This window comes from Syngnathus acus, chromosome 4, assembly GCF_901709675.1.
Source record: "Syngnathus acus chromosome 4, fSynAcu1.2, whole genome shotgun sequence".
NCBI classification, from domain to species: domain Eukaryota; kingdom Metazoa; phylum Chordata; class Actinopteri; order Syngnathiformes; family Syngnathidae; genus Syngnathus; species Syngnathus acus.
Window position 1 is genome coordinate 7010896 of NC_051090.1, and position 15165 is coordinate 7026060.

Below are 15165 nucleotides of genomic sequence, written 5' to 3' on the forward strand. Positions count from 1 at the left end.
CGTGTTGACTAGGAGGGGGGCAGACAGACACGCTGGAGACACATGAAACAATATAAAGGACACAGAATTTGTCTCAAAATGCAAATGTGTCATTATTTTCGGTTTTATTTGCCATTCAGATTTCCTTAGATCCTAAGGAGAGGTTAGAATGAAACATTAACATCTGTTTTAGTTGTCATACTTGAAGTTAAGTGAAGGGCTAAACCAACTCGTCACTGACTCCGAAAGTTGCTTTATTACAATTTGAGATGAAATAAGTAAAATAAATCAGTTCATTGTAACGTAAATTAAAAATAATAATAAAAAAAAAAACATTTACAGCATGTTCCAGCACATGTTGATTTAAGAGATTGCATATAAGCTATTAAAAACGAAATAACAAAAAAAAAAAGCAGAAAATAACCTGCTCAATATTGGACACAAGTCGAATATACAACACACCAAGCAACACCAGTACGTACACATCCTGAGCAGTTTTCAACATTTGTCCAAGTCTAAGTTCAGAGATCAACAAACCAACAGTTTTCGTACTCAACCAGCCCACAAGGTGGTGCTCTCAGCAACCACTAGATTTTGGAGGCCCACTTAGAAGTGCTTGGAAAATGACAAATATGGCACATAACCCATTCTGAGAATAGCAACTACGCACATTACAAATGCACACCACCGATTCACACATGACAAAATTGATGATACAAGAGGGAGGGTGGTACCTTCCTCCCCCTCCAAAAAAAATTGGGTTACTGCACGCTCTCCTTATTCAATATGAAAAGATCAGAACATGGACCAGCAAAAACAAGGAAGAATGTCCCTTTGACAATGGATATGTATTTTTGTTTGGATGGATTTCCCTTGTTCCAAGTGTGCTTTCAACCAAATAAACAACCAGAGGAAAGACCTGTAGATGACCTTAAAGGTCTCCCTTTTTAAACCGGATATAAATATGAGATGAAAAATCATGTTTTTGTTCCCATTCTTGGCCAATTTGGTAGCAACATGGAAAAAAATATATATATTGACAAAATATTTACTAATCACACATTCAATCTTACTGGTGTTTCTTCTAAGCCCAAAATGATGATTAGGCAGGTTCAGAGTTTAGTTGGGTGTTTCTTATTAAAGGCCATTTCATATAGCCATCAGAGTGCCATGATAGACTTACAAAATCAAATGTGGTGTAAAAATCAAATCTCACTAAATCACCGAGCATGATGAAAATTATAAATAGTGCTTCATAAAAAATTGCGTGCTACGTAATGGTTTGATCAAGTTTTCGACCCTTACAGCGGGCCCAATGGCCGGCCATCAGTTCCCCACCCATTTGTTTAACGTGGCACTTGAAAGACATGTAGTGCTTTAAATCGTTCCTTAAGCTTGCAAGAAGGAACAGTGAGTCATTCAGAATATTATCCGGCGGCTATCAGTGTAAGGTCGATTGGAGGAGGAGGAGGGGGGGGAATTCTAAGTGCCAAATTGCCAATGACATCCGATAGTCAGCACCTCTGCAGTGCGGCAACTTTAAGGTTGGTGGATGAGTGAGAGGACAACTACCAGCATCTTGATTATTTAAAAAAAAAAAAATACATGAAAAAGGCTCTTTTGCGTTTTTTGTTGCACGACATGCCGATGACAGCTTTTAAGGTGGAGGAAGCAGCTGCCAAATGTTGAGGCCACATCGGACTGAGCAGGCACGTCCCGTTTATAAACAAAATACGATGTCAAGGAAAGCAAGCTGACGAGTAACGCATGTCAGAGGCTTGGAGCCCTTGTAATGGATGACATGTCGCCGTTAACGCAGCCTCTGTATTGACCGCAAGGTATTTTGGGAGGGACTACATGAGGTGAGGCTGCTGGAGAATTGAAATTTACAAACGGTGTAAAAGAAAAAATAAATATAAAAAAAAAAAAAGAGGAGGGTTTGAAAAGAGTGAGATTCCAGCACTTTTTCTTCTAGGTGGGATGGCAGGGATGCTCGCCAATTAAAAAAAAAAAAAGTCCATTGCCAACTCATTAGATTGTCCCAAGGCTTTTGGTCTGCCGAGTGTGAATGGTTGAAGACAAAAGGATAAATAGAGGAGGAGACAAAGACAGAGGAGGACTGACAGCCTGTCTGGAGCCTGAGTCACCGCTTGTAATAGGCACCTGTAAAAGTAGACGACATCCATCAGAAGACGCACATAACTGGCGTTGAAGTTGTTCCAGAAATCGTTTTTCTTTTATTACAACTGGTATCATTTCTCCCGACTGCTTTTCTTGCTCGTAAGTGTGCCAGTCAAGAGCGGTTTGATTAAAGTGAGAAGAGCGATACCTGGAAGCTCACACAATTCCATTGCAACAATTTACTCTTATTTTGAAACTATGTTTTCCTGGAATATTTTTTGGACACAGTGCATGTATTTTTATTTTTTTATTTTAAAAACCATCCGGTGGCGAAATGCTCGATTTCCGCTGCCCTTAATTTGATTGTTTCACATTTATGCCCTGTAAGTGTTTTTCATAGGACTTTGTCATTGAGGTGGCAAAGGTTAGTGATAGACTATGACTCATTCCGTCTTGGGGTCACGTCGAGGCCATATGAACGTAATTGCCATAAATTGAAGACCTTCTGTATATAACATAAAAAACTACAAAGGAAAAAAACTTTTCTAAAGGCTTCTTAAGGCAGTCCATGCATTGCACTTTAATATATTGAAAATGGGGGTGGGGGGCAACAATTTCCTACTCTTGGGTCATTGTCACACTACACCACAATTATGCCGTTAAAATTTCTCATTGAGCTCAAGCCTCATAAGATGTCCAGGTTTGATGAAATTTAGTATTATGCTGCATTTTGTGTGTTAAGTGAAGGCAACAAAGGACCTTTGTACGCCGCTTCGGGTCTGGTGGGCGCCCGTTGGGGAGCAGCATGGTCACCGTATCCGTAACCCGGGTTTGCGTTCTCATACTCGTGGGTGCGAGGATGCGGCGGCCTGTGGTAGTTACATTGACAGCCAATGGCAATAATATTATAAACCACACACACACAAAAATTTGAAATGACATTTCATCTTCTTGGCTGGGTGAAGAAGTGCTTCGTTACCTGGAAGGCTTGTGGTGGTTCCTTTGCCTCTGGTGCTCATGATGCTCATCTCGGGTTCGAGGTCGCACAACATCCTCGGAATTTGACTGGAAACCAAATACAGTCAATGGCCATTTAGTAGGTACGCCTACAGGATCTAATGAGATTACATACCGCAAGCTTGCAAACCTAATTCAACGGAAAAGTATCTCCTTCGCTTGCAACGTACCCTGGAGTCCCCTTCGGCTCGCCTCCTGTCCACCGCCATCTTCTCCATTGCCAAGCGCTCCTTCTCCCTTTCTCGTTCCTTCTCCTCCCGGTCCTTCTCCCGCTCTCGATGTTTTCTGTACTCCTTCTTCTCTTGTTCCATTAGCAGCCGGGCAATCTCCTGCCACAGTTACAACAGTGATGTTTTCTTTTACAGGGAAAAATACTATCAGCCTGTTCGTTGAGAAGAAATAAATCCATTTTCAACACTCTTGAAATGGGGGAAGATGTGATTCATCATTTTGTAATGATGAACAATATGACAGGCCATGAAAAGACAAGAAAAATATTGACCCCCGCACACCTCATCTTGTGCAACTTGGGCTGCACGCACATGGGTCTTGCTTGCCTGAAACAGATAAAAACATTTGCTATCATTAAATGAACAGACAGACGTATACAGCCATACGCTATATTTCTATAATTACCCAACAGATCACAATGTGTGTTTTTTTTTTTTTTTTAAGTATTCAAAACAGGACAAATATCTGGGTGAAAAATCATGCCTGAACACAGGGGGTTAAGTGCTACCTCTGCAAACTGGGAGATAAAAACAACGTAGATAAATATTACACGTAGTAAAATGTGTCAAATACTGAATCATTGGCTGATGATGCCGTTGTTTATCACGAACGTCTCGGGTCCGCACAGGAGACAGTTTTAGGATCCCTCCGCATTGCCTGGCAGTTTAATGGGAATGAAGCCTTCTCCACTGTGATGGTGTTGTGCACATGTACAGCTTGCGAGTGATGCTTGATTTATACATCCACTGATCTCCTGCAACATTATGACCACTTGCACAAGATAGTGATCTTGCAGATATAGTCCAGAACAACAGTGACGCAAAGTACACTCCCAAATACAAATGCTTCCAATCATGTTGTAGCTGCTGTGTTGTATTTATTCACACATTCACCTTGACTTCTTCCTCCTGCATTCTTCTGGCCACTTCCAAGTCCTTGAGTTCCTGCTCACGCAGATCCAGCTTGGTCAGGTCCCTGGTGGCCTCGCCGACTCCGTACTCCCCTTCTACAAATGAACCACTCCCTTTGAGCACAATTCGACCTGTGTAAGTGAACATAAATGGTTATTAAGAACAGTACAGTACAGTACTAGCTTGACCTAAATATAAATTATCTGATCGTTTGAGTTACTAGAGAGGTGGAAAATGTCAATAACTGATTATTAAACCAAAGACGATCACTTTGATGAAAACAAAAAAGATTGATTGCAGACTATGCAGCTATAAAATTACCTTTAAGGGCAGCTTCAGTGTGTGCTCATACTCAGCATTTTATTTTTGTGATGACACAGAATAGGCAATTTGCCGTGCAGCCCTGAGGTTCTTTTAGCAAATCACAGTCTTGCACTTCCCCTAGAAGATTTTGGCTATATTAATTCCTCCACAAACCTAGATTCACCCACCTAATTTTCAGCAATGTTAAAATGATCGCAATAAAAGGGAGATGACACCACAGCACAAAAGAAGCACGTACAATCACGCCAAGCCATCAAATCACAAAATCAAAATCGATGACCTTGGTTTGATCAGCCCTCCACCTGCGATTGCCAAAGCAACAAACAGCGGCAGCACACCAAAGCAAATTTCCAGAGAACCTTGACGGGGGGCTCAGGGTGGTACCTGTCTCGCCGCTGGAGGGCGTACGCTTGCCGGAAGGTTCCCACAACTCCCTGTTGTCACCTCTCCCTTTGTTGTTCCTGTGCTCTTCAAACACATCGTCGGGGCCCGATTGAACCCGCTGGCGGCCCCTGGCCCTCCTCATCCCCTCTGCGTCATCCTCATTTTCCTCCCGGGATACTCGGTCCCCCCTCAGCTCAATGAAATCATCGTCAAGCGCCCTTTCCCTGCTCCTGGCCCTTGCTCGTTGTCCGTCCTTGCCTTTGTGCGTCTGCTTGTCTCTCACTTCAGGCCTGTCCTGATCGTGTCCTCGATCTCTGGAGCGCTCCCCGTCTCTTCCGCCTTTTGTCGTTCTCATTTCCTGCTCCCTGTCTGACCTTTGGTGTTTTCTCAAATAATGCTCCTGCTCTACATCTCTGTCATGTCTCGTGTCCCTCTCTCTGTCCCAGCCCTTGGGACTCAGTGGAGGATGAGCCGGCCTCTCCTTTTTTCTCATCGCTCTATCAGGGTCCTCCCCCATTATGTCACGTGCTCTCCTAGAGTCTACAGGTTCATAATCAGGGTACCTGTCCCTACTCTTGCTTTTGGGGGACAACAGGTTGTCTGAATACGGATCTGCATGTCTTCCCCGGCCGTCCTCTTCTACCGGGAGATGCTCGGGGTACCTAGAACGGCTGGGCGGATCCTGTTTGGGGTGCCTGCTCCTTTTCGGCTCTACCGAATTATAATCTGGCGAAGGATCACGTTGGGACGTCACTGGAGAATGCACATCATAAGGGCCTGGGGAGCCAGATGCGTGACGTGTAGGCTTGTCCAGGTCAAGAGGTTGTCTCACAACTGAGCGGGAGGAGATGAGGGAATTTTGGAAGAAGACAATAAAAAAAAATAATAATGATGTTTCACGGCAGCATGGAAATGCAAAAAGTCATAGAAATAAAATATGAATTTCTGTTGTAAGTAAAGTAATGGCCGCACCTGCCAAGGCAGAAACAGGTGTAAACAACATGGTGGTGGTTAGTAATCTCGAATAGAAAGAGGCGATGAAGGCAGTGAAAATGTGCACCCCACCGCCAAAAAATAAACACAATCAAAAGCTCACAAAAACCACATCACAAGAATGAATGAAGTCCAATTCAACTGTGGACTGACATGATGCTAGAATGACAAGCAATTGGAGTACCTTCCATTTTTTGCTGTAATACAGTAATATAAGATATTACGAATATCATTTCATACTTTACAATCTCTGCAACATGAATTTCAACCAGGTCCTGGCAAATCCACTTTTTGGCCCATTAAGTATTCTATTTCTATTTATCGTATACTACTGCGCTTGCTTGGTTTTACAACCTACCTTCTGACACATCTGACCGTACCACTGTTGGTCGAAAATAGATGTCAGTCATTAAGTCAGCATCACTGGTGTTGACTGTAGTAGTGCATCATATTACAAATCACAGACAGTAATATTCTAATATGACAAATAACTTTCAAATGACTAAGTAGGCAGTAATAATGTACTTTAAAATACAAAGTAATACATATTGGAAGTGCTCAATAATGGTGATGTGAGTGACAACAGAATAAAAAATAAAAAAAAGTAGAAGGCAAGAAGCACCTTGAAGCCGCAAAGCCCACAACTCTCAGAACCTCTTTTTTGTTAGGTTGAGGAACAGGACATTGCTGACTATGAACAAAAATAATTCTGCTGATAAAAAGCGCCTGAGTGTGAGCCAAAAAGGTCAAAGTGTTCACTTCCCTCCCACCTCTCCCCCGTTATTAGGCACTCGCTATTCTTCCCGCTCCATTGACTGACTTCAGAGACCGTCTCACCACATGCTGGGTTGTTGTGTACAACACTAATCTCCTGGATTAGGATAAAAATAAGCACTTGTTTCCTTGGATACGCTTCTGTTTCCTAGCATTACAGTGTCATCCATAGAATTGTCCAATGTGTTACTAAACACATTCCAGACTACAGTGTGCCTGCAGGGGAGTTTTAGCACAAGCAACATGCATGCTACTTTTAAGTTTACTGTTTGGATGGGAAATGAAACCATTCTCAAAAAGTGTGTAACTTGATTCCACTATTTGGCAACATCAAAGTTTCACATTCTAAAAAGGGAAACTTCTAAGTCATCGAATTTGCTTCATGCCAATGCTTGTTTCAAAATGATGTAATTCATATATCTGCCGCGCAAGTGGGTTGCTGCAATTTTAATTCTCGACTTTCTTTTTCATGTTTCTCTAAATAACACGAGTCGACTGACTCACCGACAGTCCAGTGTCATACTTGGAAAATACAAAGCAGCGGTATTCTCCTCACCTCCTGGATCCTCATAGTATTCTTCATCCTGGTGTTTCTGTCGTCGCCGTTCCTCTTTCATCTCCTTCTCGTGCATCTTACGAGCAATAGCCTGCAAACACACACAGGCCACAATAAAGTTGCAGAGGGGAACGAATGGTACTCATTCTAAGTATTTATTTTATTTTATAAATCATTGGATCTTAAATGTTGTCCTGACATACAGGGTGTCCACAGGTTTAAGGAAGGCACATGTGGCCACCTCTCATTCACTAAATATAAAATCAATATCTCCTCTTTCATTTTCTTTCATCAAATTTGTCATGTTTTTGTTTGAGTTGTCATTTCATTTTCAAATTTCGGATCCTTTTTTGCATCATAAATGACATCTGTCAAAATTTTAAGGGCAGCTTAATATGGTGCAAACTTGAGAAGCTTCAAAAGGGGAAATTAATTTTTTCTTAACAGGCGAGGCGTGAAAGTGCATGTGTGTGTGTACGTGCATACATGCGTGCACCTCCTTACCGCATCCTTCTCCTCCTGCTGCCGTCGTTGTTGCTCAGCCTGTCGAACCAGTTGATCCTGAATTTCGTGGGCAATTTCGTTATCTTGGCGCTCTCTGGTGTTTTGCGCGAGTTGGTGTGTGTGCGCAGGGAGGAGAAAGAGAGGACAATGTCACCTTAGTAAGTGAAATAAGACAATTGGCCCATGTCCATCTTGCTTCGCAGTAGTCTCCAGATTGCATACTGTCTGTATGGGTGGCTGGTTTATGTGTTCTGTCAACTTTGTGTTCCAGAGAAGTGCACAACAATCTCCTGCAGGTATACACTGTGTTCCAAACATTCTGCGCTAACGAAAGGGAGGTTCATTTAGGGAGGGTAGGCAGGGAGTTAGTAACTAGTCCAGGAATGCACACCAAATGTTTAGAAAATTCTTATTACGTGTTGGTGCGCGGACATAAACAAGCCTGTCATGCAGCTCTTCTACTCACAAGGCAAGGACCTGTTTTTCGTGACAGCACTGAACTATGACTCAGACAGTTTGTCTCATTAGAATGCAGAGCGCAGAGTGTGATTTTTACTCCTTGTAGGTGGGGCAGTGTGAAATGGCAAAAGGCCAAATGTGGTGCTGGGCTGTCCAAATGGCACCAACGCTAGGTGGGGCGCTGCTGCAAAACCTGAGGACAAACCCGCAATTGGTACTTGCTGAGTCGTGCCACATCTCTCACACTCACTTGGTAGTTTTTAACGGAGCCAAAACGTAAACTAACGTGCCATTTATAGCCAGAAAACAAGATGTAAAACTGACTGGCACAATTAAATATCAATGACGTGAAAACTGAAAATGAAATGAAAATCATTTTACCTCGATTTGGGAACTCAAGCTTGTGTACCCAACAAATTGCAAGCTACGCATGTAGGCTATCAAAACGTACCACACTGGTAAACGCAGGTGCTGGCTTAAATGTAAACAAGGCCGAGTGTGTCATGGTGTGAGAGACACCCACATGGCAACGTGCTGCTTCTTGATCACGACCTTCGCAATCTCATCCTCCTCCTCCTGCAGCTTCTTGGCCACCTGCAGGTCCTGCTGCACCAGCCGGCTCTTGTGGACGTTGGACGCCAAGTGGCTCTCAACTGCAACACACATGACACATTGCTCTTCGCCGCTCTGAAAAAGTGCCATCGTCACACAACGAATGGTATGAGACATATTTACTGATCCTCGGCTTGTATTGTTTGGATTGCCTGTTGGGAAGAAGATAAACGGCCAGGAGACGGACACGTCATTCTCTGGTGATAAACCCAAAAGACACTTGAGAAATGAATGCTTGCGGTCCCGGTGCCATTCCAAGGTTAGCGGAATGCACTTTGCGGCCATAACAGAAGATAAATCTTACTGCCTGACGCACTCGTAGCGCTCGGCAAGCGTGGATGGCATCACTCAACTCCTTCACTCAGATCTATTTCACCTGACGATCCATCTTGTAGCCAGCTTCCTTGTGAACAGCCCCAAATTACATCTCGCAATTTACTCGCGCAAGGCTACAGAATGCAGCTCGCGGGCTGCCGGGGTTAAACAAGCATGATGAGTCACTGCTCTTGAAAATTGAGCAAATAATTATCAGGTGTTGATCAAGCTTTGTTTTTTCCCCTTCCCATCTGATCAATTATTCACAGCACATAATGCATGAAATATTTGAAAACGTTGAGTCGCTCTCGGTCGCTTCTAAGACCTTGAAGAGAGACAGGTGCACATACAGACGCAAACAAAACTGCTGCGTGACGTATGGCCTTCTGGCTTCTCGCTTTTTACTCGGGCTGTTTTCACACAGGCTTGGTGAGAACGCGATACCACAGTGTGGGTTATTTGGTCAAGGCCGAACGTTATCATCTGAAACAGCAACAGTGTCGCGTTGACCACAAATGTGAAAGAGTCTTAAAATTGGGAAGTCCCTTCTGCTTAATTTATTTTCTCACAATATAAAGTTGTGCGCAGGTTTCTTAATGTCCGTGTCAAACATGTTTGCTCCGCGCTTCGGTAGACACATTTGGGCAAAATTCAGAACTGACCTGGAGTGATTGATTAATTGTGATGCATCCCTAACAGGCAGTAAATTGATTCAGGCCCAGTAGTTTAAATGTAGGGTGCACTATTTTCATATGGGTAAAAGGAAATATTGAATTGCACTTACAGTGACAATAATCATGAATGAATACAACAAACCCCATAAACCACAGAAAATGCTCCTTTGAGCACTCTTCCCGCAGCAACCAGGGCTTATTGTAGTTTACCCAGTTTGGCTTGAAAGAAAAATCTCTATTTGCGCTGTCATACTTTAAATACATCGGTCATCGTTTTGGAAAGAAAACACAAGGGTGGCCTAGGATTGTTGCCGGGCGGCTTTTCGAAAATAGTCAAGTGACGTTATGTCTTGATGGGAAGTGCAGGAAGTGAGTGTTTAAACAGAAGAGGGAGACCAAAGTAGCTTAGCTTCCTGGTTAACAATTTAGAGCCAGAGAATGATTTTTCTTTCTTGTTGTTCACAGTTGGATGGGCAACCGAGAAAAAGAGTGAAAAAGGTTGCTTACTCTCTTGTTCCTGGAGGTTGTAGGCAAGACAGTGGTCTTCCAACACAGCAAAGTCTCTGCACACTGGGAGAAAAATAACAATGTTAGACAACTATACCCTGTGTGTGTTTGTGTACATTCTTTTATAATATCTCTGTACAGTGTCACAAATAAAAGAATAGAACCACTCAATTTCAAACGTATTGGAATAGTCGGAAAATGTGCACAATGTCCCATAAAAACACCTTTGTTGACAACTTTAAGCTCCCCAAGTGTTTTGTTTTGTTTCAGGTGACAAAAAGAACAGTAATGCTACACTACTGCTGCATTGGAACTGACCTAAGGTAAACATGTTTTTTTTCCTTACTGCTGAAGACGACGTTCCTTCCAGGCATAAAAAATAGAAAGAAAAGCTGCCCGGCAGCTAGCTGTCTTTTGGCTTATTTGCATCTCAAATTTTAAAAAGTAACAGTGTGGTTTCCTCTCCGTGGCTTCCCCATTTGACAAGCTTATACTTAGAACAAGTCTGTTGTGCCTAAAAACGGCAGCAGCTCAGTTTTCATTTCAGACTTGAAATTCTGAGTGTTTTTGCTGGCGCTATTTATTGTGGAAACATCCAGGAGCAGGAGTTCTGCTTTAAAAGAGAGTGTTCTCAAGTTAAGCAGTGTTTTATACCAAAATACCACCCGTCTGACATCTCTCACAGTCAATATACCAAGAATAAGAAGAATACAACATGCAATGTTCATTGACAGCTACTTACTAACTTAAGTCACCTTAAACTGTTTTTGCATTTTTCAACAATTCATCTTAGACTCTGCTGTTCATTTAGCGATGCTCACCACAAACACAAAACCATATAATACAGATCCCAGGCATTCAAGGAGACATGACAATAGATAAAACTGCTACGCAATCCGTGCTGCATTTCATAAACTGGTGATGTGGGGGCAGTGCCTTGGCTCAAAGACACCTTGGCAGCACCATTTTTAGATTCTGCAACCATCTGGTTCCAAAAAGGTGGTACGGCAAAATCTTTGATTTTTCGTCAACCCTGGAACATCGACTGTACTAAAACACCCAAAAAGCAACCTGTATTGACACCAAATAAAGGCAACATATGTCACCAAAATCTTCACCTCCTGCTTTGGAGGATGCTTGAATGATCAAAGCCCTTAGTGACTCAACGGGCATGGTGGGATTTGATTAACTTGTTCCTACCATATGCTTAATCTTCTTAACCAGGACACCCACAATGCATTTTTGCTGATAAATCTATGTAGACCAGTAGCACACAGTTGAATCGTGCACCTAAAAATAGCATAATTATTGTCGTATTTAATTGGCATTACAAGTCACAAAGTCACAAAAGGCAACTGTTGCTTGGTGTGGATGTTATGAAGCGATTTGAACCACATTACGAGTGAACCGGATCCTTTCCCCTGCATTTTTTGTCAACGTCCCTCTGCAGACTAAGCCATGCTTGTCTCTGTGACCAGAATAACAAACATCCAAGTGAGCACCTGCTGCTTGCCACATCCGCAACATCCCAAATTGCCATATAGCTCCCATCTCAACAAGCCACCTCACCTGGGTCAGGTGAGACCAGGACTGGGGCCAGTGCTGTATTCTAATGGCTTTAATTTCAAAATGAAAATCATCCTCTTTATACAAACTTACAACCAACAATCAAACATCAATCAAACATAATCATCGTGAATGGATCACTTTGAACCTTGCTGATTTTAGCACGCGTCTTTTGAAAATCAGTTAAATATTAATAATTGTATGAAACTTGTTAGAAGTGTCGAGGCCCTGACTTTTGTTGGCTATAGGATTTATGCGATTTAACTAGTTTTAAAAAGTCAAATGATGCAGGTCTCATATAACTCATTTGTCAACTTGAAGACACAATACTCTTTCCCACTGTTCAAACATTTTCACCCATCCCAAACTTCCTACGTGACAGGTAGCATTCCTTAACGCAGACACGTTAAATGATACAGGACGACTCGACTAAATACTAGTTAGAGCTCAGATTTGAGCCAAAGGTGCTAGCATCTGCTAGCTATTTATGCTAAGCGTAAAAACAACCGCAGTAGAAAACACCTGTGTTTGCTAACTTTTAGCATTAGCATCGTCTGTACTACCTGTGTAAATATGTTTAGACGTGACAAGTGCGTTATGGACGTTACCCTCTTTCACTCCAGGTAGTTTCTCATGGTCGATGCTGACGTTACACTCAGCCATGTTGTCACCAGTAAGGAGCCGATGAGTGTAAATTGCGTTTTTATCAATGTTTCAACCGCCGACCGGCTGATTGATCGCCTTAACTCATAAACCCAATAGACGGTTCAGGTGCTGGACGGTCCCTGATTGGTTTCGGTGGCCACCCTCTCGCTCTCTCACTTTTTTTCTCTCTCTCTCTCTCTCTTTCTCGATGGTAGCAACCCTGCCGCGGTTAGCGTGTTTGACAAGCATCTCTTTCTTGTCCCACGCCTACCAATTTCAACTGTGCGTTTCCACAATTTCTGGTTTCACATGTCGCAATAAAATAACGACGTTCTCAGGACGTACTAAATCCTCCTTATAAAGGTTAGTCTTTCCATGCACTTAAATATAACAATGTCATAAATTCGTCATTGGTCAAGACGTGATTTCATAACAAAGATTTAAACAGCTGGTTATTATATTTTTTTTATTTTGAAGAGCTACGTTTTGACTTCCGTCATAACCCTCCTTATAAATCGTACTTTCGACTAGGCGCTGTGGCGTTGAACCGTCTGTAGACGCACCACGAATTGAAAGAAAACGCACCTATCCGCAGCGATCCATATGATCCACATGAATAATATTTTACGGACTGGACTTTGCCCCTAAATTTAGAATATAAACACACATGCACGAGGAGACAGGAGAGAAAAGCTCGTATATGCACAACGCACGGAATCATTACACACCACAGCATGCTGACCACAATGCTAATGGAACTACTCCCTCTAGTGTCGGCCATTACGTTTCTTGAAGTGCCCAACAGCCCCATCAGTCATATTAATAATAACACTACCATTAGGGCCCATTTACAAGACAATCAATAATACAGACAGTGCCAATTCTTATTCATGCAGTGGTTGGAATTATTTTACGTTGACATGAACAAGTATTTAGGCCAACATGACCTAGGCCATTTTCATTAGTGCTCAATAAACTGATTAAAACCAGAATGATGCCAGCATTGCTGCAGTTTTCTCATAACTGTCCACCACTTCTATGGCCTACGCTGACATCTCGTGTACATATTTCACAAATGAGCTTCTGTGTGAAAGGGATAACTTGTATAAATAGTAATATGTGCAGATTGCTGCGGACACGTTTTGCAAGACGAACTTGGAAGTTGCGAGTTTTGTCCTTGTAGCAGCACCAAACTGTCCCCACACTTTCTGAAATATTTCATTTCTTGTTTTTTTCTTTTATCGACACACAGACTATAATTTTTTTTAATCCATATGTGCATGTATTTGAAGCAGTGCCAGAGAAAAGAAACAACATGAAGCTGATAAATGTTTTTTAATAAAATATAAAAATAAAATTTAATCATGGTTACTCTTAAATGACCTTACTGCTATTATGGACGCTTGCGTGCCATTCCACACACTGCCTCTGACTGGCCAATTGCTGTAAGTGCAAAAAAAAAAAAAAAAAAAAAAAAAAACCTGAAAGCCAAGATGATCGCTATAACGACTTGAACCGCAATGAAGGAAAGATATTTGTTCATGAGCAGAAATTTTCTTCATACTTTGGCTTTTCCATCACTTTTGCAAGAGGTCAATCATGAGTCCAAACTTCCTTCCAAAGCTTTTGTGGCTTCTTTCTGTACTTCTTTGTAAAATTCAATCCGACCCAAAAATTCAATCTGAAGGCCCAGGTATCAAATGCTATTTTTGTTGATAAGTCTGCTTTATTTTCGTTTTAATGTTCAACGCTATGAAATCTAATTGTTATAGTTACTTATTAAATGAATGCTTGTTGTCTATTTAAGAAAAGCGTGGAAAAAGAACAGCCTGCAACTGTTTTGGCCTTGAGAACAAATCTTCATTTCTCGATGTCCAAATCTGAGATAAGAACAAAACAAAGTGGTTTTAAGACCAACCCCAAGGCCACTGTGGATCTCAATGACAACAGTTTAATACACTAAAGGACAATACAAACAGCATTTGACTCTATCAATTAATAAATGGGTCAGACCAACCGCATCTTGGGTTCATCCCAAATGAAAGTTTTTCACAGCACAAACTTTGGTAATTCAATCCCAAAGAGCCAGCTCTGACCTTTAATTTAGCTCAACAGCACTTCACTCTTCATTGAGTCCCAGTGCCACATTCAAATTCAGTAGCAGAAGAACTTAAGTGATGGATTCGCAAAAAAAAAAGTGCTTGGACGAGAGATGTAAGACGTCAACAGGGCCTCGATTGAAAGGCACGGAGGAACTTTTATGATACCCTGGCCAGCCAAATTCATCTGATGCCTGCCAGCTCATTTCCTTAACACCACGCCCGCACGATACCTGCTTTCTGGCAGCGCTTCATTGACGCACAAACTATAGTGATATAGTGAGACGCTGGTTAGTTGGCTCGGCTGCCATGATAAATGCTCCCTCACCTCCGAATGAGTCTTGCAGCCAAGACTGTGGAGCTCATCTCTTGCGATAATGCACTTTGGGAAAGAATCAATTTACTTAGCCGGGCTTCCTTGTACCAACACAATCTTATGAAGCTACTCAAGGAATTAATTAATATAAAAGAAAAAAGACCTGCAAGTGCCAAAA

The 15165-nt window shown here is 42.1% G+C and overlaps 1 protein-coding gene across 3 annotated transcripts; it reads right to left on the minus strand.

Moving 5' to 3' along the window:
• Positions 1-89: 89 nt before the first annotated feature.
• On the minus strand, positions 90-12829 carry ccdc50 (coiled-coil domain containing 50). Of its 3 annotated transcripts, none has more exons than XM_037248868.1 (12): positions 12536-12829; positions 10362-10424; positions 8777-8906; positions 7795-7888; positions 7291-7381; positions 4968-5801; positions 4236-4390; positions 3630-3674; positions 3288-3446; positions 3080-3165; positions 2860-2969; positions 90-2142 (listed from the first exon to the last, which is right to left on the minus strand). In XM_037248868.1, the coding sequence occupies exons 1-12, from the start codon at positions 12588-12590 to the stop codon at positions 2123-2125; spliced, it is 1842 nt and encodes a 613-aa protein (XP_037104763.1). In that variant the 5' UTR covers positions 12591-12829; the 3' UTR covers positions 90-2122. The 3 variants fall into 3 exon arrangements, with proteins under 3 accessions (XP_037104763.1, XP_037104764.1, XP_037104765.1); XM_037248869.1 differs by having other exon boundaries at positions 4242-4390; positions 12536-12828; XM_037248870.1 differs by lacking the exon at positions 4968-5801 and having other exon boundaries at positions 4242-4390; positions 12536-12825.
• Between the last annotated feature and the right edge of the window lie 2336 nt (positions 12830-15165).

Coding starts and splice junctions, on each gene's coding strand:
- ccdc50 (XM_037248868.1), bottom strand. CDS start 12,590: ATGGCTGAGTGTAACGTCAGCATCGACCATGAGAAACTACCTGGAGTG. Junction 5,802..7,290: donor ATACTATGAGGATCCAGGAG/GTGAGGAGAATA, acceptor CCTCCCGCTCAG/TTGTGAGACAACCTCTTGAC. Junction 3,675..4,235: donor AGGAAGAAGTCAAGGTGAAT/GTGTGAATAAAT, acceptor TATCTGTTTCAG/GCAAGCAAGACCCATGTGCG.